The sequence below is a fragment of the Rhinolophus hipposideros genome (genome assembly GCF_964194185.1).
Source record: "Rhinolophus hipposideros genome assembly, chromosome: 12".
NCBI classification, from domain to species: Eukaryota; Metazoa; Chordata; class Mammalia; order Chiroptera; family Rhinolophidae; genus Rhinolophus; species Rhinolophus hipposideros.
Genome location: NC_138058.1, coordinates 27,894,766 through 27,917,954, shown reverse-complemented (window position 1 = coordinate 27,917,954; position 23,189 = coordinate 27,894,766). Strand labels below are relative to the sequence as shown.

General features: G+C 42.0%; 1 protein-coding gene across 3 annotated transcripts in view; it reads left to right on the top strand.

Annotated features, from left to right (window-relative positions):
- Nucleotides 1-23,189, top strand: part of ANTXR1 (ANTXR cell adhesion molecule 1) — a 220,520-nt gene that overhangs the window by 108,253 nt on the left and 89,078 nt on the right. For 2 of the 3 annotated variants that reach the window (XR_013994581.1, XM_081068017.1), the window contains exon 13: nucleotides 22,900-22,995. Coding sequence is in view for 2 of the 3 variants with exons in the window: in XM_081068017.1 (XP_080924143.1) it covers nucleotides 22,900-22,995 (96 nt within the window). In the remaining variant the exon portion in view is untranslated. Of the gene's footprint in view, nucleotides 1-5,386; nucleotides 7,048-22,899; nucleotides 22,996-23,189 lie in introns of those variants that run through there. The other variant, XM_081068018.1, reaches the window with a different exon arrangement.

Here is a 23,189-nt window from a genome sequence, read left to right as displayed (position 1 = left end):
GATTCTAGCAACTGTCGAGAAAATCACTAATATGGTGCTATTTTAAGGAAAATATTGAAGTTTGTCCTTTTGAAAACAAAGCAAGCAAATTCAGTGCTTTAAAGAACTTGTCATGAAAGATTGTCTTCTTTTAGATAAATACCTTAAAATCCCATAATTTTTGACCCAAAGTGTACAAAAATCAGGGAATCATTCAACAAGGATCTCTCAAACTCTTACTGTGTCTGTAGTGTTCTATTTACAAGTGGCTATCCTTAAGGAGCTTAAAATCCAGTTGGAGAAACAAGTCCAGCAAGCATATAAAAGAGCATATAATAAAGAACAAGATTGTGTGAGCTAGGTGCAAATGTTATAGGATTTCAGAGAGGGGAAGGAGGAATGAATCCAAAAAGAGTCACAAGGGCTCCATGGAGAAGGTAAAACCCATGTGGTGATTTGAAAAATGATAACTAGAGGTGAAAAAGTGGGAAGAGGCCCTCCCCTGAAGAGAAATGAACATGAGCAAAAACTTGATATGGCCATGAGTATAGTTTGTGCATGGTCCCTCCCATGGTCTGAGAGTCTTTCTTTTCCTCTCCTTTTGTATCAATTTCTGGTACATTCTAATTTGGGGCCACGTCTCATGTTGGCAACTACTCTCCTAGGATGTACACTTCATAGCCTTGATCACCCAGTAAGTAACAATGACACCCAGCTGATGCTCCTCCCTGTTAACTGTGATCAGGATTTGATTTGTATTGGTTTCCAGGTTGGAGAACCACCATTTCTGAAGAATGGAAAGAGACCTAAAGTTAGACATAAGGGTGTAAAAATCACACTGGATCAATGGAAAAATACTCCCTTTCCTCCTTAATTTATATGAAAAACAGCCTGGCTACAAACAGTAAGAAGGTTGAGTAAATTTGAGTAGACCCACGTCAAGTTGCTGTTCAGAGATATTCTTTTTGAATAAAAATTAAAAATGCAAGAAACTCAGCCCTGAGGTACCAAAACAAGAACAACTGCTCTATAATTGTAGCATAATGGAGGAATTAAGAATATACGACACTAAATTGAGAATCCTAATTTCAAATCCTAGCCCCTCGACCTCTTAGGGGGATCTTGCACAAGTTAATCTGAGCCTGTCTCAGAGCCTGTCTTTAGTGGTTGTTGTAAAGATTAAAGGGAAAGTATATAAGGGGCTTGACGTCTGTGGTAGTCTGTCAAAGAATAATAGCTGTTCACTAGTCTATTGACATTCTCTTACTTGCCAAGTAAAAGTGTAATGGTCTGTCCCATTAAAAGATTTACTGTTTATGTCTTATACATTCAGGCATTGTTCCCCTGATTAAGAGGTACATTTCCTTTTGAGTCCATGATAAGCGTAGGAACAGGCTGAGGAAAACTTTGAAGATGTTGCCTGCAGAATAACGAGGGAAAACAAAACACTGTGCTGTACACCTGAAATTAATATAAAATGATATCGTGTGTTAACTGTAATTGAAAAATTAAAAAGGAGGGGGAAAGGTGAAGGGGAATAAGAGCTCCAAATTTCCAGGTATAAAACAAATAACTCATGGGGATGTAATGTACAGCATAGGGAATATAGTCAATAATATTGTGATAGCACAGTACGGTGTCAGATGGTTACTGGACTTATCATGGTGACCACTTCTTTAGGTATATAAATGTTGAACAACTATGGTGTACACCTGAAACTAATATAATATTGTATGTTAGTTATATTTTAATGGAAATCTTTTTTTAAAAAAAGAGTAAATTAGGTCTGGTGATAAGCCAAATGGAATTGGGCAGCAGTTTCTTCACTATTTTGAAAAAAAGTTTTTCTCAGTAAATGAATCAAGCAAAGAGACAAAATAGAAGACTATTTAGACCATGTAGAAGAACAAATTAAAACAAGCATTTACTAACGTTGATGCATTATTACCATATAAAAATTCCCTATTGTGATATAAATATTCTATCATGCCAAGCCTGTTTGGAGGCATCTTGTCAGAGGAGGTGCTGTTTCATGCAGATGAGGTCTGCAGCCTCAGGAGGAGTTTCACCAGACTGGATGATCCTCCAGTGTCCCCTGAAGGAGCCACAACTCACTGTGGTTTTGGAGTATGATTTGATTTCTATGGGGGTAAACATGGTGCCACCTTGTTTCTCAAGGATTTTTAAAGCATTTTATCCTTTGGATTTTCATGAATTCAAACCATTCTTTTCCCAAACTAGTGGTATTTTTATATAGATGTGTGTGCGTGTGTGTGTGTGTTTGTGTGTGTGTGTGAAAGAGAGAGAGAGAGAAATGTACAGTAGAGGCTTTCCCCTGACGCTACAAAGAATTATTCAGTCCAAAACGTCAACAGTACCAACATTGAGAAATCCTAAAGAACCAGAATTATGGGGGTAGGGAGCCCAGGATTCTACATTTTAATAAGTTTGCCAAGTAAATCTTAAATCCACAGGACTCATCAGTGTCCTTACCTGATACGAATTGTCGTCCAAAGTTTTTAAAAAAAAAATCATTAACATCTATTTAATTAAAATGATTTACTTTCTTGATTCACTCCCAATCCCATTCACTTAAGAATACCAAGATTTTAAAATCAGAACTCTCTCTTTTATGCTCCTTCTGTTGGACCATATTTTCTGGTATAAAAATAGGAATTGGCCTAAAAGAATAATCTTAACCCAAATGACAAGGGACCTTCTTTCTCCCTTTTTGATTGCCAGACAAAGACTGCAAAACTTCCTCTCTAAAAGCTCCTTTTCCACAGTCCAAGTGGTTCTTCATTTCCTCCTCTCACACTAAGGCCTCCTGAGCTACAGATCTGTTGTTCATTGTTTCAGGGAGAGCCCAGTTTATATCAGCATTGTTTTTAACACTTCATGGCTCCCAGTGTTTCACAAGACAGTGGGCCTGCAGCTGCCCTACAGAGAGAGATGGGGTATGAGTTTGGAAACAACTGGAGACTTGGAGTAAAGAAAGCACAGACACTGGGAAGAGCAATTGTCTCTCATGTACGGTGTAGCCCATATGCTTCTTGAGAAAAAACAAACACTGTGTCTTGATCACCATGGCAACCAAGCACCTGACACAATGCCTGTGCATAGTATTTAATAGATAGCCGGGTGCCTGAGTGAATGAATGATACACTTAATCAAGGGTCATCCTGAGATCATAATGGCACCTGCTGGTAGGAGAAGAAGAAAGCCAGAATGCAGCAGGATTAGATCAGGGGATGTAGTCGTTGGAGGATAGGCCTCCAAAGAGGATGGCCAACAATCCAGTATGCACATCCAAGGAGAGTGGAGGGCTTGTGCATGATTTAAGAGGAAAAAAATCTGCCAGCTGAGAAACTACAACCAGTGGCCCCTGGCAGGACAGTAGTCAAAGACTTTTTCAGAACAGCCCCAGCTCCACCAGGAGCAGACCCTTGTCAGGGGTGCAGATCTGGAGAAAGGGTCTAGAAGTACCCCATTCAACTAGATCAAGATTCAGGGCAGGCTCCTCATCCATAAGGGTCTACAGTATAAGGCTGGACACCAGGCAGAGCCATACAGACTGGTATAGAATACAATCTAGTCACTCCATTTGCTAAGTCTAAGGAACACAGAGATATAATACATGGAAAACAGACAAGTACTCTAAGGATTTGCAATTTAATGTGATAAGTGCTTTAACAGAAAAAATGAACAGTGTAATACCGTGAGTGTCTGGGGAACCAAAGAAGGATTCACAGAAGACATCATATGTCAACTGGGTCATGAAGAAAGAGTAGAGATTTGCTAAGGGTATGGCCTAGATAAAGGCATGGTTTGGGCCAATGTGGCTGTAATTGGTTGGGTTGGGCAATAGGGGAGAATGTCAGAGACAAAACACTTAGGACCAGTTGGAAAAGCCTTCTTCATCTGCCACATTTTGGAAATTTTGTTTACAAGTTAATATTTAATTTAAACATAATACTGAGGCAGTTTTGATGTTAACTTCTTATCTCTACTCATTCGGGAAATTAACATCTTTCATCTTTAAAAAAAAAAAAAAAGAATCTAGGTAACTACAGAAAAGCATGGACTAGAATCTAGGTAACTACATTGGCATGGATTGAATTCACTCCAGAATACTGTGAACTTAGGTTATGAAAGCTCAACTAATCTCGATGTGGCCAGTCAAGGCTGAGGGTGCACAAACTGCCTTGGTCAGGACTGGGTCTGAGGGGGTGTTCTGGAGTTCAGAGATGGAGGCTGCAGTGGCTACAGCTAAGAAAGGCTGCAAAGGGAAGGCAGGGACCACATCACAGAACTTTCTGCAGAGTTCTGTCCTAAGCAACTTCCTGTGTCGGTTTTCTAAGTCAGTTCAATTTTATTACTAATTGTTTTGAAATAACTTGGGAAAATACGAATCAAGCCTAGGTTTGTAGTCATATGACCATCTAGGTAAACAGAGTTGGCATGGCTGGCCTTGTCAAAATGTCTTGAATTTCACTAGCCTTGTAGGGATTGAACCCAGTAGCCGGTGCTGAGTGGCACTCTTGCCTTCCAACATAATAAATAAATTTTTAAAAATTGTATACTCTTCAGAAAAAGTAGAAATCAGAGTAGACTTTTTTCTTCTATTTCTTTTCCAAGGTCCGCACAATAGTTCTTTAATCAAAATGGGTTGCTACACTTGGAATAGATAATTCATAGCAGCAGTTATAAAGCGTGTGGGCTTCTTCATTAAGGAAAGAAGTATAGGGAGGAGGTTGCTGGTGGCGAATGGAACCAAAAATCAAGACCAACGTGTTTTAAAATAGTACTGTGGGCAAAGTGTTAGGGGCTCAAAGAAGAATAGCCAGTCCTTGACTTCCAGAAGCCTGCAACACAGATACCAAGGCAGAATGTACACTCTAAGATGTAATTATACATTTTGGGATACAAAAGGCAAATTTCACATGGGCACCCAGAAATTCCCATCTGTTCCAAAGTTTCATGAGCCCCCACACAGGCCTTTGGATAAGTCAATTGACACAAGCAGTGCACACTCAGGAGTGTCCCCTTAATGGTCTAGTGGATTTCTTCTCAGTACCCAAGATGGCATTCACTTCCTGCAAAGGGGAGCTGGGCTAATCAATCATTCTAGACATTCAGGGATTACATGTAAGCAGCTCATGACTGGCTCAGCCCCAGAAGTCTACCCCATGATTGACTTTTCCCCAATAAGACCCTCCCTAAGCTGTTTCATAGTTTTAAGAAATGACCCTTGGAGAACACAAGTCCCTTCCCAACAACCAACCAATTGAGGAGGGCAGGACCAAGGCCAACACCCTGACTTTCCCTTATGTATTTCTTCACCCTCACAGTATTCCACTTCCTGTCCAACTTGCTTCCACACTCACCTGTCTCTCTCTTCATACAGCCTGGAAGAGTAAGGGGAGACTGGATTGGAGGGGAAATAGGAGACTGACCTTGCAGAGGATTTGAATGACCGAAGATGGAGTTTGGGCAATGGGAAGCCATTCAAAGGAAGCACAAAGCAAAATTTTAGGAAGATTTATCCAGCACTAGTATGTTCCAAGTACGTTAATAAAATAGCATTAATTTGGATGTCACTGATTTATAAATTTGGTCATTTGGAAAGGGAATAGGCTCCAGTGTACTTTTACATTATTTGGACTAAAGCAAACTTTGTACCGAAAGTGACCAATCCAGAGCCTTGGGGCTACACTTGATTCATTAATGTTTTTTGCTCAGCCCTTGAAAAAGAATGGCCTTTATTTTTGCTATAATTATAGGTCATATGTCCTTTGAAAATATGGCTTAGCAAAGCACAGGGGAAAGACAGTTGGAGAAGGACAACGGGAAAAAACATGGGCTTTGAGATCAGATAGATGTGGCTAAAATCCTGCTCTTTAAATATCTGGCACAGGGCCTGGTCCATAGTAGGTACTCAATGTGAGTTTCCTTGCACTGATGTTCTAGGCTCTGTAACAATCAGTACATTGATATGCTTCCCAAAGAGACTCTGACTTCCGGTTGCATTAACAGCAGGAAGTCATGGAAACTCTCAACTTGGTGAATGTAAAATCTCCACTCAAGTGTTGTATTAAATATGAAGGACACGTCAGGGAGAGCCTAGAAAAACTGAATATATGAAAAATATTACCAAATATGGTAGATTATATAGAATTATCTATAGAAGTGGGACTTTTTAGCCTGGAGTCAGGAAGAAAAACTCGATGGCCATTTTGAACGTTTGAAGGAATGTCCTGAAACAGTTGTGCCTGCTTTTACTGTATAGACCCAAGGAGTAGAGTAGGCTGATAGATATAATTTATGGCTCAGGTTTTCAAGTCTCTCTAATTGGCTGCTTCAGGTAGGAGTGAGTTCCCTAGTATGGTTGTATTCAAGCACAGGCAAGTTGACAACTTGGCAAAATTCCGTAAAAGTCATTTACGCATCAGATAGGCAACTGGACTAGAAAAGCTTTCAGACTCCTTCCAATGCCGAGAGTCTGTAATTCTAGAACTAAAAGAAGTAGGCTAGTGAAGGAGTAAGGTAAACATTATCAGTCCTGTAAAGTATAACAAATTGAGCTTGACTTTTCTATTTTGAAAATAAATATGAGAGCCTTTTGTTGGTGACACTGGAGACCGCTTCTGTTAGTGAGATTGAGATTGGCCAACCTCCACCTAATACAAATGAGATTATATTTCAGACCAGAGGGTGCCTAAAGCTCCTCCTGAGAACAATTTGTTGTCAAGTAACCTCAAAACACACCCTCCATTTACAAATAATTGATATACTAGTCGCAAATCATTCTCACCTATTTATTAGCTAGTCTCAGTAGAGCCATACATAATTCAAGGTCTTTTTTTACATCATCCTAGTATTTTTTTCATTGTTATTATTTTAACAAGATGACCTGTGGTTTCTTGTACTGTCATTAGAAAGAGCAAAAGACCACAGGAATATCAGAATGCAGAACTCAGATCTCAAATGTTGTTTATGAACTGAAATAAAAATAGTTTGCCAACATCTCTATTTTGATAACCCTTGTATGCATAAAAATATCTTTTCAAATATGTTTTGGAGGATTTGTGCTAATTTATTTTTCTTGGATGTTTGAGCAATTGACTTTCAATATTTTTATCTCTAAGTATTTTAAAGAATGTTTGTCCTAACTTTGAAATTTCCTTCTTTTGAGAGTAAGTGAGAAACAATTTTTCTGAATCTATGCCTTAGAAAACTCTGCAATAAGCACATAATAAGATAGTAATATTTATTTTTAGAAGTAAAAGTTAAATCCATACAATCCATAACCAAGATAAATGTCATGGACCAAACTCAGCAGTTAAAAAACACAGATTGACAGATTGTGTTTAAAAAAGAAAAACCATACGCTACTTATAATAAAATATACATATATATATACATACATATATAAATACACATACATATATATATAAATATACATATATATATACACATTTATATATTCAAATATATATATAGAGAGAGAGAGAGACATAGAAAGGTTGAAAATAACAGTATGAGAAACATTGTGTCAGACCAAATATCAAAGAAAATTAGCGTAGCTATATTAATATCAAATAAAATGTACTTTGTGGGGGAAAATTATTAATATAAAGAAGACCATTATATAGTGTTGAAAAGAACAGTTAACCTAGAAGGTATAATTCTAGTCTACACTTAATGACATATCCTCGGCATATATGAAGCAAAAATTGACAAAATTATAAAGACAAATTGATAAATTCACCAAAACAGGAGGAGACTTAAGTACCGTTTTCTCAGTAATTAATAGATCAAGCAGCTAAAAGAATTAATAAAATATAAATGATTCGAATAATACAATTAAACATGATCTAGTGGACATACCATAAATTACAGCAAAACTTTCTAGGTAGAGTCTAAAAATTTTTGATTGAATGAAATGGGGGTTAAATTCTAAGACACACTTTGTTCACATTTTAACATCTCTGAAATTGGATGATAATCATTAATGTATCATAATTTAATTGGCAGTGTTTTTCCCTAATGTCTCATAAAATAATGACAACAGATGCATCTTAAATTCAGTGAAATCTTTCCCACCACTCTGTACTGTACCAAAAGTAAAGATAATGAAATATACACTACACATCACACTGATCAGTCAGTTCCTCTCCACCACCTGTCTCTATCCACAGTAGGAAATAAGAACTCTGGCCTTTCTCCTTTGGAGAGTGGGGGATAGGTAGAGAGCAAGAGCTGATCACCAACCACATTACAGCCAACTTATGAGATGGAGTGCAATAGCACCCCAGGAAGGCTCACTGCATATAGGAATTCTACCTCCTGCAGAAAATACCTACTTCTTTTCAAGCATACTTTGAACATTTATAAGGAGTAGCCATGTACTAGGCCATAAGCCAAATCTCAATAAATTTCCAAAAAATTGATGTCATGTAGACCATATTTTGTCACCAAAAAAGTCCATTAAAAATTTATAGCAAATCAAGTTGCAAAGCATTTTGAAAATTTCATATGTTTGGACGTTTCAAACATACATCTAAATCTTTTATAAGTCAAAGTAACATCATAATGGAAATTAGGAAATACTGAAAACTAGTCAATTATGAAGACGTCACATAACTGAACTTGTGAAATGCAGCTAAAGTAGTTGTTAGGGGAAAATTTATATCCTTAACTGTTTATATTAGGAAAGAAGAAAAGTTGTAAGTCAGTTAGCCAACATAGAACTCAAGATGTTAGAGAAGAACAACAGAGTAAACCTCTCCAAAGAATAAGACAAAACTAATAAAGTGAAAACAAGATAAACAGATAAAGAAAATTATTAGTTGTGCGGAGGAGAAGTGGAAAAAGAGAAATAGACGTGTTATTCAAAGGACTGTTATTGCTAGTCAGTTCTGGATGGGAGGATGGGCCAACTCACTGCTTTCACAGATTGGGGCAGTACTGGAGTGAGGTCATTAATCAAAGGAACAGAGAAAACTCATGCAAATTGAGCTCATCCCTCACCTACTATTAGGTTTTCTTCTTGTGAAACACAAAGAAGAACCATTTTGTCCACTTTGTACACAAAATGGATGTGATGAAATATTGTACAGTGTTTACATTTTACTCTCTATCATTGGTATCATGAACTAAAATTTGCCAAATTACTATGAAATCCTCTATTTCTGAGGCTGTTTGCACCTAGAGTGGTCTTCTGATCACGATGTTTATTGAAGTTTATGGTTTTGCTTTTTCTGGCCTCTCATTTCTTGGTATTATGCATGTGTCTTCCACTCTAGATCCCTCTCCCTGTTCTAATTTGACAGTTTAAGTTTCTGGGTGCCAAGATATCAGACAACCAGGCTATGTAATTTGTATATAAAATAAGAATTCTTGTTTCTAAATAAGAACTTGAGAGAGTGTATATGCCCTCAGGACACAAGCTTCAGTGAATGACCAGTGTGTCCGTTGTTCCTACTCCTGGATGATTGGGGCTGTTTCAAATGATTGAATCTTTTGGGTTAAGCATTCTGGATTAGCAAATCCAGTTGAAAGAGGCACATTTAAAGAAGTGCACAGTTTAAATGGGATCCAAAAATTGTGTGCATGGGAAAAGGAGAGGAGGGGTAGGGAGGGGAAGGGAGGGGAAAAGAAGGGAGGGGCGGGGAGGGGAGGGGAGGGGAAGGAAGGGGAGAGGAGAGGAGAGGAGAGGAGAGGAGAGGAGAGGAGAGGAGAGGAGAGGAGAGGAGAGGAGAGGAGAGAATAACAGTTTGGGAAATAGTACCATAAAACAGAGAGCCTGAGAGGATCTCTTTTCTGCCAACACTAAAATAATCGCCAACTTAAATGGCCATAAATTGGCAAAATCAGTGGGCTAGGCTATCACAGAATTGGAGGAGACAGAAGCCTGTCCCAGGTCATATTGTCCATGTTGGCACTTTGCAGTCACCTTGCACCAAATCACAACCTGGGACCTTACATGTATCTTCTAATCAGGATATTATTTGGGACTGACATGATTTGTATTTTTTACCTTTCCAAAAAGCAGGAAAACTCTTCTCTTTGCTCCCTGCAGAATAACAAAGTCCCACAAAGATATATAAACACCTTTCCACAAAGATATACAAACACCTATTCATTAGGGCACCCAGGAAATTCAAAGGTCAGTGATTTAATTTATATCTTCCCAAAAGAAGTCAGTGCCATAAGCAATACATAACTAGCATTCCTTTGCTGTTGTTGTGGTTGCTAAAACAGATGTTGGTTTAGTCAGTGCCCAAAGCAGTGGGCTTAATGTTTTGCTTCATTTTTTTTTAATTAAAAAGCATTTCCATGAGTGACAACTGAAATATTTCTGGGTTTCTTTTACACACAACCCAGCATCAGGAAAACTGCTTCTTTTGCAGACCAAGGAAGTATGAAAGGTGCAGCTAAGACAATGTTATTTTCTCTACCTGGCTGAAATTCATGGATTTAGCAAAGGTATCTATCTATAAGGCTCAAGGTTCTTGAGATTATAAATATATATTATGAATATATATAATATATATTATAAAAATATATATAAACAAATATTATATAAAAGGTACACATTCAGCCGAAGTCAATACGTAACAAATGCTCCAACTTGGCAGCCTCAGTTGACCCTGAACTGTTGGCCTTAAAATTTATGAATTCACTGATGCCTAATAGGGAAAAATGCTTGCTGATGATCAAACATTTTTATTTCATATTTCTTCCCTCTAAATAAAGTTGTGTCCATTCCTACTTCTGTGCCTTTGATCACATTTCACTCCTTCTGGAATGCCCGCTCATCTTCTCTCCATCTACCCAAATTTCACTGTGGCTGCAAGGCCTGCCGAGTGCTGCCTGGACCTGCCTGAGGATGCCTTACTGACCTTGGCAAGCCTCCCGAGCTACCTCTGCTCCAAGCTCATGCCCTGGGCTTCTCAGCCTCCTCTAGAGTTTAACTGCACAGAACCTGTGCTGCTTCTAAATGAGCCTGTGAGTCAGTCCTGATTTTCTAACTGGACTGTGTAATATCTTCCAGGATGGGAGGCTCACGTTGTTCCTCTTTCTCTGTCTCCTACTGCTAAGCATGTGTTAAAAACTCAATAGAAAATGATGTGCTGCTTTCCTGATACCCTGTTATGCGGTTTAGAGACATTGTTTTAAGGAATCGATCACATGGGCATCTATCTCTATGAGGCGCCACCCAAATCTTAGGCATGGCTTCCACCTTGCTGGGCTCCTAATCTAAGGCAACAACCAACAGTACACAGAAGGTGTGCTTACTTACTGATATTAGGTAATAATGATGCTGACTAATGTATGAGGATGGTCAATAAGACCAACTGAGTGTACACATTAAATAAATAGCTACAGTAAAGGCAAGTAATCAATTCCCTCTATCTAATGCAACAACAACAAAAAATGAAAATGAGAAATTAGCCTGTCTCTAACCAGTCCCTTCCAGTATTTGAACATTACTAAGTAACTTTCTTTGTCATCCTATTTCAACAGCCCACACTCCCAGGAACTAAGGCATTCTGAGAACTAACGAATCTTGTCTGCATTATTCTCAAAAAACTGGTTTTGTTTAACAAGCTCTATGCATTTTATGGAGGAAAGAGAATGAATCCAAGATTAACTGTCATTCTCACCACTGTGAGTGACATGAAATGTCTCTACGAGGTCAGGGTGACAAGAGGACCAAGACGATGCTAGAAAACCTTCATATATATAGAATACTCAAAGCTTGTATTAGTAGGAGTGTGGCATTAATCTTCCTCTTAATCACAGACTGATATGGCTTATCTAAGTCCCTCTGGTATGATTCATATAAGGCAGAAAATAGTACGATTTATAGCAAACTAGAATTTATATATAAATGATTGGAAAGTCATATCCTTTCTCCAACAGCACTGTCATTATTCCAACTATCTTCTGAACTCCTGCTCCGAAATTGCCGTAATTTTGAAGGCACAGTATTTGAATATCCTCAATAGGGCAATAGGAGAACATCCTCATCATGTGATTTCAGGACAACCCCAAAAGTTGTAGGAACCAGGTCTGATGAATAATGGGTTATCGATCTGGGAACCTCGTTGGTGAAAAGCAAAGCATGACTACGAAGGTATAGGATTCTCTTTTTGTGGCCTGTACATTGGTTTCAGTTCCAAGGAAGGCGTTTCAGAATGCTTTGAGCAATGGTCACACATCATTGGAGAGTCTCCAGCATCCAAAGCCACTAGTGTGGAATTCGATTCATTTGGATATGGCAATTCTGCCATGTGCACTATATGGAGAACCTCATTACTGTATAGCCATGCTTTTTATGAAGAGTTCCACGAGGGCTTAGGTAATTCTCACCTAATATTTTTCCTATATTGCCTACATCATGGATTAAAAAATCCCATATCATCAGTATCTCTCAATTTTATTCCCATTTCTTGCCGAGATTATCTATCAGGCAGCAAGAATGAATCATAATGTTTGATTGTGTTTTGCCCTCATTAATGTTGGATCAACTTTAATGAGGGCTATTAAATTTACCATTGGAAAACCCACTTGGGTTTCCCTTTCCTTGACAGGAGGACGGCAATCTGAAGGCCTGTGGTTTCCCCAATATGTAACCTGGGACCACCCACCAACATCATAACTCGTAAGAATTAGCATGATGTTGTTCACAGAAATCAAATTCATTTACCTCGGCCAAGCCAGGGCAGAGAAGCCAGAGCAGAATGGGAAGGGAAGTCACCTGTATTGAAGGATGGCCATGTGCCATCTATACATACCTGATCTTATAGAAGTAGCCAATCAATCCTGAAAGTAGAAATATCTCGATTTCATATACGCAGAGAAAAGGAAAGTTAAAAGAGGATGGGTAACTTATCCAAAGTCCACATAGTAATAAGTGGAAAAACTTAAGATTTAGATAATCTTTTCCTGATTCCAAAATCCAAGCTCTTTGTAGTGAGGATGGTTGGTGAGTTGATTCTCGTGATGGGGCCATGGAGGGGGAGGTGAGCAGCCTCGGACAACATTGGCTCCGGTGCCTTTTCTGCCACCCACTAGTTGTAGAAGGTATTAATTAGCCTGCAAAATTCTCATTTTCCTCAATCTAATAAATAAGTAGAGTGACTATTAAGTCCTTCTATGTTTGAAACAATGCATTACATCTCCAAGTTACAAAGATGAGTAAAGTCAGATATATATCCTCCAGGGCCTTAGAGTTCAGTGAGCTAGACAAACACATAATGATATAATTTTATAATATACAGTAGATGCTAAGATAGAGACATAATATAAAATGGGAGCACAAATTCAGAGTTCAGTGGTAGTATTTACTTGTCTGTGTTTCCCACTTAACTGCAAGGTCTGTGATTGCAGAGGCCATGTCCATCTTTAATGCCAATGCTTGTAGAGGGCCTAGCACATAGTAGGTGTTCAATAAACATGCAGGGTATGAACGAATCAGGTAGAGCCTGAGCTAAGGCTTAAAAGATAAGAAACAGTTACCCAAGCAATGAAAGAAAGAAAGCATGTTTCAGGGAAAAGAACATGAGAACAGTGAGGTGTATACAGGGAACTACATGCGGTTTAGTTTTGTTGAAGCACAAAGTGTAAGGAAGGAGGTGGGGAGAGAGGAGGTTGGAGAAATAAGAGAGGCCTGGTTGTGAAGGGCCTTGTGTGGGCTAGCGGCTCTTGTACCTGAGGGTCCATCATGGATTCTGGGGATTTGATGGACCTCCTGAAATTGTATCAAAATTTGTGAGCTTGTGTGTAAATATGTGTACTTTCTAAGGAAGTGGTGTCTCACTTTAATCAAATTCTCAAATGTGAAAAACTCCCACGAACAATGAAGAGTTGTTAAAGAGTTCATGTGTGGTCAGAGCTACCAGAATAACATTTTTGATAGATGACTCTAGATGCAGTTATGGAGGATAGAATTCAAGGTAGCAGGAATGGTGGTGGAGACACTTTTGAAGAGATAACTGCAACTAAATATTTGAGAAAGAAATAACAGGATTCTAAGCCTAATCAATGGTACTGGAGGTGGTGTAGACAGGAGTGGATTCAAGGGGTACTTAGGAATTCAAAGGAATGGATGTACTGATGGAGGGTATGACATCAAGGAGGAGAGGGGGAGAGAAAGAAAACTGATAATGACTCCAGATTTCCAATTGGGGTTGATACGTTGGACCATGGAATGGCAGGAGAATAACAAGCAGGTTTGAAAGAGAAAACAATGAGCTCAGTTGGAACTCTTGAGTTTGAGGTGTCCGTGGGACCTACCAGTGGAACAATACTAACTCCAACCCTGAGCATGAGGAGAGATCTAACCTAGAGAAAAAGATTGGAGTCATGAACATCTAGATGAGAGTGTACACAATGAAAGGAAACGAGAGCTCGTGGAAAGTATTAGAAAGAAAAACCACCATGGACTAAGATAGCATCCGTGAGTTGTACAACATCGTAAATGTACTAAATGCCGCTGAATTATACACTTAAAAATGGTTAAAATGGCAAAATTATATATATTTTTTTACATTAATTTTTTAAAGCGGGGGAGTGGATACAGACTTCAGGCAAAATAAAAAGTATATACTTTCCATAAAAAAAGAAAATTGGATCCATGGGGCATGCCGACATGTAAGGGACTACACACAAAAAGCACTTAAGGAAGGTGGACAAGGAATAATCAGAGACAGGAGAAAGGAGGCTCAGGAGAGTATTGTCAAAGATACCGGGGGAATCGAATTCAAATAACATGTAGGGTGGGGTGGGCGGAGAAGTTAGATAATCACCAAGGCTACTTCCAGAAACAACAGTCAGAATCTATGAGCTCTGGGAGAGAGAATTTTGATCTCTGGACTTGCCCATCCACAACTTCTCAGCAGCAATAAAATGACTTAAATTTCATCTTTCAAAATAAAACTTGCCCGTGCTTTGCCAGTTTTGTCTGGGCAGGAAACAGAGCTCAGACCAGCTGCTGAGGATGGTTCTAAGTGCCACTTCAGAGTACTGGAATGTGACACCTCCCCAGTGCCAGCCTCTGCCCTGGGAGGGCGGAAAGCAGGGTGCAGCAGGGGAGGCATGCACAGCGGAGTCTGGGCTGACACTCCTCTGGCTGCTCACAGGGTCCCCCATCTGAGCAGGATAAGTCAACACGTTCCTAGTCTGCATATTTCCATCTCCCAAGGATGGCTTCTTTGAAATTTAGACCAAGCAGGTTGCTATGAAACCACAAGCTTACAGACCAGAGCTGCCCCTGGCTAAAGGGTCGCTTTTCCTTGAGGACTTTCCCGCGGGGCCTCAAAGACAACCTCATCAATACCAGAGAGAGGGGGGCAGGTGCAGGGGTAGAGGCAGGAAGAGGGACCACTGGGGAAGCTCACGCCAGTGCAAACCCTCCTCGTGGTGTCCCGGGGTGCCCTGTGACTTCACCATTTCCCAGCTGAATCCAGGAAAACAGCATTGCCAGCATTCAAGAAGCTCTAATGCATCATCAGCTATTTTCTTGTCATATTTTTGGCAGAGTTTGGCTAATATCCCTTCAATGTGGTAGAATAAACCTGCTAATTCATTCTTTCGTGTTAAATGTTTAAAAGATAGTCTAACCATGTGAACGAATCTGAGTATCTTCAGTAATTCAGTGTTAATACTTAGAATCTGCCAAACTGAGCACAGAACTACAGCAAACCCACCACCCATCCCATCCGTGAGGGCTCGCATAACACCTTTGTTAATAATTTGCATATGCTCTTGTTGTCAAAGGGTAATTGTTACAATTACCAGGACCCATCCTGGGGTAAATTAAAATAAGAGATATTGGGGGGGGGGATACTGTAGTGGGAGCAATAAAGCAAGTGACCAACAGAAATGAGACCCCCCAAAAAACGAGAGACGAAAGTCTCAGTGTTGCCTTTATTATTGTGGGCTGGAGACTATGGCTGAGTGTGGCAGCAAGTGGGCTGGCAACTGAGGCCCAGAATTAAATAGGTTTACCAGTCTCTCTGTGGGCATCAGGCCTGTCTGGGGAAAACTTATAATCAGGGACAGAGTTACCAGGAAATTGATGAAGCTTAAGCTTCAGGGATCCCATTTGAAAGGGTCCCTTCTCGACTTTTCTGAGGCCCTGGGAGGAGCCCTTATTATTTTACATTTGTATTTTTATGTTCTTTTTTTTTTTCTTAAAGAGGCTCCCGAAAATCGTATAAGCGTCAGGTCCTTCCAAAAAACTGCCTGCATGGAACAAAGGAGGACAGCCCCTGTTCCCTGTGGGTAGCACACCCCGGGAGAAAAAGGGGAGAGCAGATCTCAGCATGCTTGGTTTACTCCAGCCTTATGTATTGAACCAGTAAACGGGTAAAGGAAGTCCTGGACTGTACACACGGGGTGCCCTTCACATGGAAGGACACTCAGGAGTGGGGAAGAATGCCCGCTCCTGAGCTGAGACAGTCACCCAGGCCAAACTGCAGACACTCCGCTGGCTCCATAATGACCCCACGGGCATCAGGCAGAATCCCAGTCCAAGCCCGACTTTAAGATGGAGAATTTCACAAGGTAGAGCTTCCCCGAGTCTTCTACTAATTCCTCTCCATTTCATCCTCCTCCCTCGACCCTAGCAACCCACAAACAAAACTAAAAGACTCAGCGATCTTGATGCTCTAATGTCCAGAGGCCTGCCTCACTCCCAGCCCGTTGCAGGCAGGCGAGCCCAGACAAGACCCACCCCACCCCCACCCCCCGCCATGCGTCAGAAATCCAAAGTTACCTAAAAACCTACCAAGGAAGAGATGTTTTCATTATTTAAGTTTCCAAATCCATACCCTTGAACACAATGCCTCCTTGTCTTAAAAGAGATGCCCTCATTTGGTGAGCTGGGAACAGGGAATTAAAGAAAGGCATGATGCAGAGATTTGGCCTTCTGAGCCAGGCAGCCTTCAGGGTAGGTCATCCTGACAACAAAACATCCGCTTGGAGGAAGGAAGGAGCGGGGCTGGGTGAGACCTGCCCTCAGATTGAATATTCCACATCTGCCTGCCCAACAGCAGGCCTCTGTGACAGGATATTACACGATAGCGTTTGACGGTGGGGGAGGCATAAAACTATTCACTGAGGAAAATGGATGATGCCCTTCAGCTGGAAGAAGCACCACCTTGGGCTGCTTGCTTTACCACAGGCTTCCTTTCAGCTCGAGTCACACACCCCACAACCTCCCACTTCCCGCCAAAAATGTTTTAAAGGCCTGTGTTGCGTTTTTAAACGTTGTTTTCACTTTATAAATAAGAATTTAAATTGAGTTGATATTTAGGTTGTTGTGAAAATCTGCTGCTTTCTTTCCCTCTGATTTCTATTCTGAATGTTTCCAGTGACTGGCACGCAGGACCTGCCCAGCCCTGCGGGTGTCAGACTAAGAGTTTGCTGGGCAAGTCAGCTTCTGCTCTCATTCTCATAAAATCAGGCTGGTGCAGGCGCCTGCTTCAGGCTCCTCCTCCCCAGTGAGGACGCTCAGACAGAGAGGCTGCAGTAGGGCTCTGCTGGCAGGCCTGGGGGCAGGCTCGTACTGAACTTGAGAGTTCTCAGAAGCCACCTCGCCCCCTGCCAGCTAGAACCCCTGAGACAGGGATGGAGCAGGCACGGTTCTGCAAGAGCCTTGTGGTTGTGACCGCGTGGTCCTGGGGATCTCTCAGTCCTGGCCAGCCTGAGGGGGACAGCAGAGGACGAGCCACACACAGGTCCTCAGTCAGGCTGAGAGCAGAGGTGAGCCCACGACCCTCCTGGGCTCTGATCCAAGAAGAAGCTTACAGGAGCAGATGGCAGTTAGCACAGCATGTACCGACAGACAGTGATCTGGGACACAGGTGGGCAGGTCAGAGGCCAGAGCCCATGGAGCCAAGGCAGTTTGCTCCAGAGCAAGAGAACGGAGCCCAGAGCAGAGCTAGGTGCTGGGTGCCAGGCTATACTCTGTGGACTCTGGAACACTCTACATGCCTCCCCACCATTGGGAGAACCTACTTCTTAGCACCCAAGGGGCTTCTTTATCTTGGGACTTGGTGAAGATGCAAAAGGAGTGGTTTAGAATAATAGAACTAATTTTATGAACGAAGCAAAAACCATTTACCAAACAGTGCAGGTGTGTATGTATTTCTACACTGCATACTGATACGGTATATATTCAACGGGTAACATAAGGCCATCCTTCCATGGGTTGTCAGTCCCTCTTCACAAGGTTATTGGTTGAAACTCTAGGCCAAGCTCATGTTTAAGGGAAAGAAGGCTCTGTTATGGTCTCTGTTCCTTTCCACCTTCCCTCTGAAGTACACTTGCACGCCTCGACACGTGATCCACACTGGGCCACGTGGGTGAATTTCCTTCCTTCCACCGGACCAAAGGCAGCCATCACAAGCACCATCTCAATCTCTCATACAGCTGCTTAATGTTGAGTCTTTAAAGTACAGATATTTCTCAAATGAATTTTTATAAGTCTGACATTCTAGTATAATGGTGAAGAAGGAGGGAGGCAAAGTTCTAAAACCAAACCGTGAGGGTTCAATTCCTAGTTTTGCAACATTAAAGTTGTGGGCATATAAATATGCCCGTAAGTAGTTTGTGCAGGGTCTTGGGTATGTTACATATCTTCGCTCAGCCTCTGTTTTCCTTGCCTGTCTGGGTTAACAGTCCCTACAATAAGGCTGCTTTAACAAGGCTCATTTAATTAAATGAGATACTGTGCATCTAGCACTTTGCATAGTGCCAAAAATGTAGACAGCACCCAATAAAGGTCAGCTATTGTTAGTAAAATCAGAGCCAATGACATCTGTGATAATGCAAGAGTTTTGGAAGGAGTGACCCTGTAAAATGTCATCCTAAAAGAACGGGGCTCTTGCAGCAGCTCTCCACCTGGGCCTTTGACCCCCAGTCTGTTCATCCTCAGCTCTGTACTCTACAGTGTCCATAGCATTTGCTTCTCAAGAAACATACCCCATCACAGTGCACCCGTGGTTAAATCCACCAAGAGTCCCCTTTGGCACAGGATAGAAGCATGGCCTCTCACAGTGGGGACCCCACCGCCCTTTCACCCCCATACCATGCACTTTGTGTTTGCCTTTCCATTCAAAATGCCAACCTCTCGTTGGCCCTGAGAGCTCTAGGGCCTCAAGCACTGGGTTCTTAGCACTAGTTAAGAGCAATCAATATAGCCTGCTAGTTAAACCCAACCAGTGAGCTGTGGAACCAGACTGCTCAGGTTTCAATTCTGGTTTCTCTCTGTGACCTTGGGCAAGTGCTTCTTCTATCCTTGCCTCAGTATTTTTATCTGTAAAATGGGAAAGATAATATTATTGAATTTATAAGGTCATTAATAAGAATTAAACAAGCTAGCATATGGCAAGCATGTTAGTACATAGACTAGTCCCTGGCAAATAGTAAGTGCTCGATAAATATTAGCTGTGCCTATAATAATTATCATCTTTATCATTATTACTGTTCCACCAGGACAGAAGCTCTTTAAGCATAGGGACTGACTATTTTGCTCATTGTCTGGCACATAAGAAGTGCTAGGTATACAGCTGTTGAATAACACACAATCCCCTGCCTGTGGTTAATTGTTTATACATCTCCCTCTGTAGAGCATGAGCACCTTAGTTCTGTCTAATCAATCCAATATCCCAGAGGTCTGCTCACTGGGCACAGATCCTCAATAAATGTTTGCTAGATGAATGCATGAACAAACCTCTGGGGTTGTGTGTACACATTATCACCTAGTAAAGCATTAGCTTTAGGTCTAAGTTGATCACAAGTCCACACCCTTAGTTTGAGGGTGAATCGTTCGCACTGCATGTATAACGGTTGCTGAAAGATCTTTAACACAGGCAGTGCATTCCGGGGCTTTATCTGCGGCTGTCTCCAGAGCAGGAGAAAGTTCTTCCAGAAGTCCCCGCCCCCGGGCATGTGCACTCCCCCAGCACCCCTCACTGCACCTGCCCTTTCCTGAGTCCCACGCTGTCGTCCTCTGCCTCTTAAGGGGCAGACAAAGCCTGGCCCGAGAAAGGCCAGTGGTAGCTTTGTCCAGATCCAGGAAATCTCGCCCAGCACAGAAGCCTCCTCTTTCCCCTGTCGGCCAGGGCCTGCACTCTCCTCACTTCACAGGAAGCCTTCTCCTTCTCCTTCTCCTTCTCCTTCTCCTTCTCCTTCTCCTTCTCCTTCTCCTTCTCCTTCTCCTTCTCCTTCTCCTTCTCCTTCTCCTTCTCCTTCTCCTTCTCCTTCTCCTTCTCCTTCTCCTTCTCCTTCTCCTTCTCCTTCTCCTTCTCCTTCTCCTTCTCCTTCGCTTTCGCCTTCGCCTTCTCCTTCTCCTTCTCCTTCTCCTTCTCTTTCTCCTCCTCCTCCTTCTCCTTCTCCCAGAAGGAAATTTAAATTTCCCCACATTACCTCAACCTTTCTGCTTCAGTTCCTCCATCTAAAGTGAAAGATAAAATCAGGAGAGGGGAAAGTGTACATCATGTGAATAAATGTAGTCTGTAGTCTTCACTTAATTATAAATCAATACTAAGAGACTGCTGTTTTATAAGCCTCTCAGTAACCAAAACCACTTATTATTCCAAGTGCAAACAGATTTGCTGTCGTAGGGAAATAGAGGGAGGGTGAGCTACAGCTCAGTGTTTGACCTGATAGCTTTCATCCCAATTTCCCGGCAATGTCTGCATACATCTTATAACTTATTTTATCCTCATGTACGTGCAATGAGGCGGGTGAGGTTTAGTATCTCCATTTTATGGGCATGAGATGTAGAGGTTGGGAGATCAAGAGCGTTGACCTTAACAATAAGTTCGGGAAACACACATGATTTCACTGAGAGCATCTCTCTGTGCTATAGCTCATGCATCAGTGTTGTGGCTGCAGAAGCGTCCTCTCTGCCACAGCCATGTCCACCCACTGGTCCCTGTGCTCTGTCCCCACCCACTGCCCAGCCCTGCATCTGCACTTGGAAGGCTGCAGCTCCCTCGGGGGAAATCTGGCATTCCCAAGCTTTGGCGTAGTGTGCATGTGTGTGGGGAAGGTGGGGGGGTTAGTTCCCTGGCTTTTTGGTCAAAGACATTCCAGGGAGTAATAGCTGCCTTTAAACAGCTTCCAGTAGCCCCCACTGAGCACTCAGAGTGGGAGTGAGTCAAGTCCCAGCTTTGCCATTAACCTGCTGTGTTACCCTGCCTAGGCCACTCAACCTCCCTCCTCTGTAAATGGGGGCACAGGGACAGCTTGGAGAATCTGATCATGCTATGCATGGTCTCTCCTGAAGGGACATACACTAAGGATCGTAGATGTCATTTCAGGAGGGTCACAGTCTTCTATCCACTTGAGCCCATTTGTGTACACCCTAGGTCTACTGGTGCAGGGTAAGAACCTGTAGGCCACATGAGCTCAGACACCAAAAGGAGGGGCCCCAAGTGCATGTTTTTAAAGTACAACTTCAGTAGTTTATTTCTGTGTTATGATAAAAGAGAGCTAGAGAGAGAGAGAGAGAGAGAGAGAGAGAGAGAGAGAGAGGAATAAGAAAACATATATTTTTAAAAAAAGAATAAAATTACCATAAACCCACTACCAGCAAAACCACTATTAATATTTAGTAAGTATCCCTCAGTCTTTCATTCTCTCTCTCTCACTCTCGATACATATATATATATATACATATATATATATATATATATATATATATATCCACTCACATCAGGAATGTTTTCTCATGTCATTTAAATATTATTTGAAAGCATAATGTCTACATAGTAATGAATTGCATTGGTAGTTCTATAATGTACTAGTCATTCCCTAATTGTTAAACATTTAGATTTTCTTTCAATAATTATTCATTATTATTATCTGTGCAAACATACCTGATTTTCTTGGGCTAAAAGTGGAATTGCCAGCTTTACTCAGAAGGAGTACCTATAACAGTTAATACCTATGACGGTTTGCCCCTCACCACCTCCCCTCCTGAAAATTTGGGGAGGGGTGGAGGGTGGAAGGGACTTAAATAATTTCCATTCCCAGTAGCCGGGAGGGAGGGATAGAGGGAGAGTGGAGGGGACTTCAATCTGCTTCTTGAACTAGCAGCCCCAGAATACCTACACCAAGTAGGATCTCTCCTTGCTTAAAGTGAACAACGATCTCAGACCACAGTAACCGTGACTCTTTTCGGGACTGGCCCAGGCATGTTTTCAAGTGGGTATAATTCGCTTTGGGCGCCCGTCTCACACCTTGGCCCCCATATAAGCACCTGACGTGACTGCTGCATTGACTCAGCCACCACACCCCTCCCTCCCATGTCTATCAGCAGCGGCTGCACTCTCCACTCCCTGGAATCTATCTGCCTTTTGTTGTTTCCTCTCAGTGGTTCTAGACTTTCTTCCCACAGCCTTATGAATTGATTACATGCACCTATGTGAATGGATTCTGGGGAGCTGGCTGGATCCTGAGGAGAGTTGTCCTGAGTCCCACCCAGACAGTGGCAGATCGAGGCCATGGAGGCTGTCCCTGGGCAGTGGCTGGTGGTCCAGAGGCAGATGGGCAGTGGTAGGCCACCTCCATGCCCAGCTGCATGGGCAGCTACCTGTCTGCCTCTTGCAGGGTTGCTCCTTCCGAATGGTGCTCAAAGAGAAGAACAGGGCCTGCCCCACTGAAGAAATGAATCCATTTCTCATGAGGATTGGCTACCTAGAGTGGGTTGCCCAGAATGAAGGGCAGAGTTTCAACCATTCGTTTGGCAAACTGTGCTCTTCTCTGGGCCTTAAATCTGCATATTGGTGATGGGAAGGGGAGACCACAGGGCTTCCTTGCCCCACCCCGGGCTCACATGCTCACTGCGCACATGGCTTGACCCCTGGCTGACCGCCCTCTCTCTTGGCCCCACAGTCTGATGGCTCCATCCTGGCAATCGCCCTGCTGATCCTGTTCCTGCTCCTGGCCCTGGCTCTCCTCTGGTGGTTCTGGCCCCTCTGCTGCACCGTGGTAAGTGCCCCGAGCTCCTCCTCCTCACCTCAGGCCATGGGCCACTCAAAGCAAAGGGTGACACAAAGTTAACAGGACCATGAGTAGGGTAGGGTGACAAAAGAACTCTGAAAAGGTGAAGGACAAATCTTGCATCGTTCATACAATGTATACAAAATTGGCATAAACTAACATCGTTCAGTGGAACCACACAT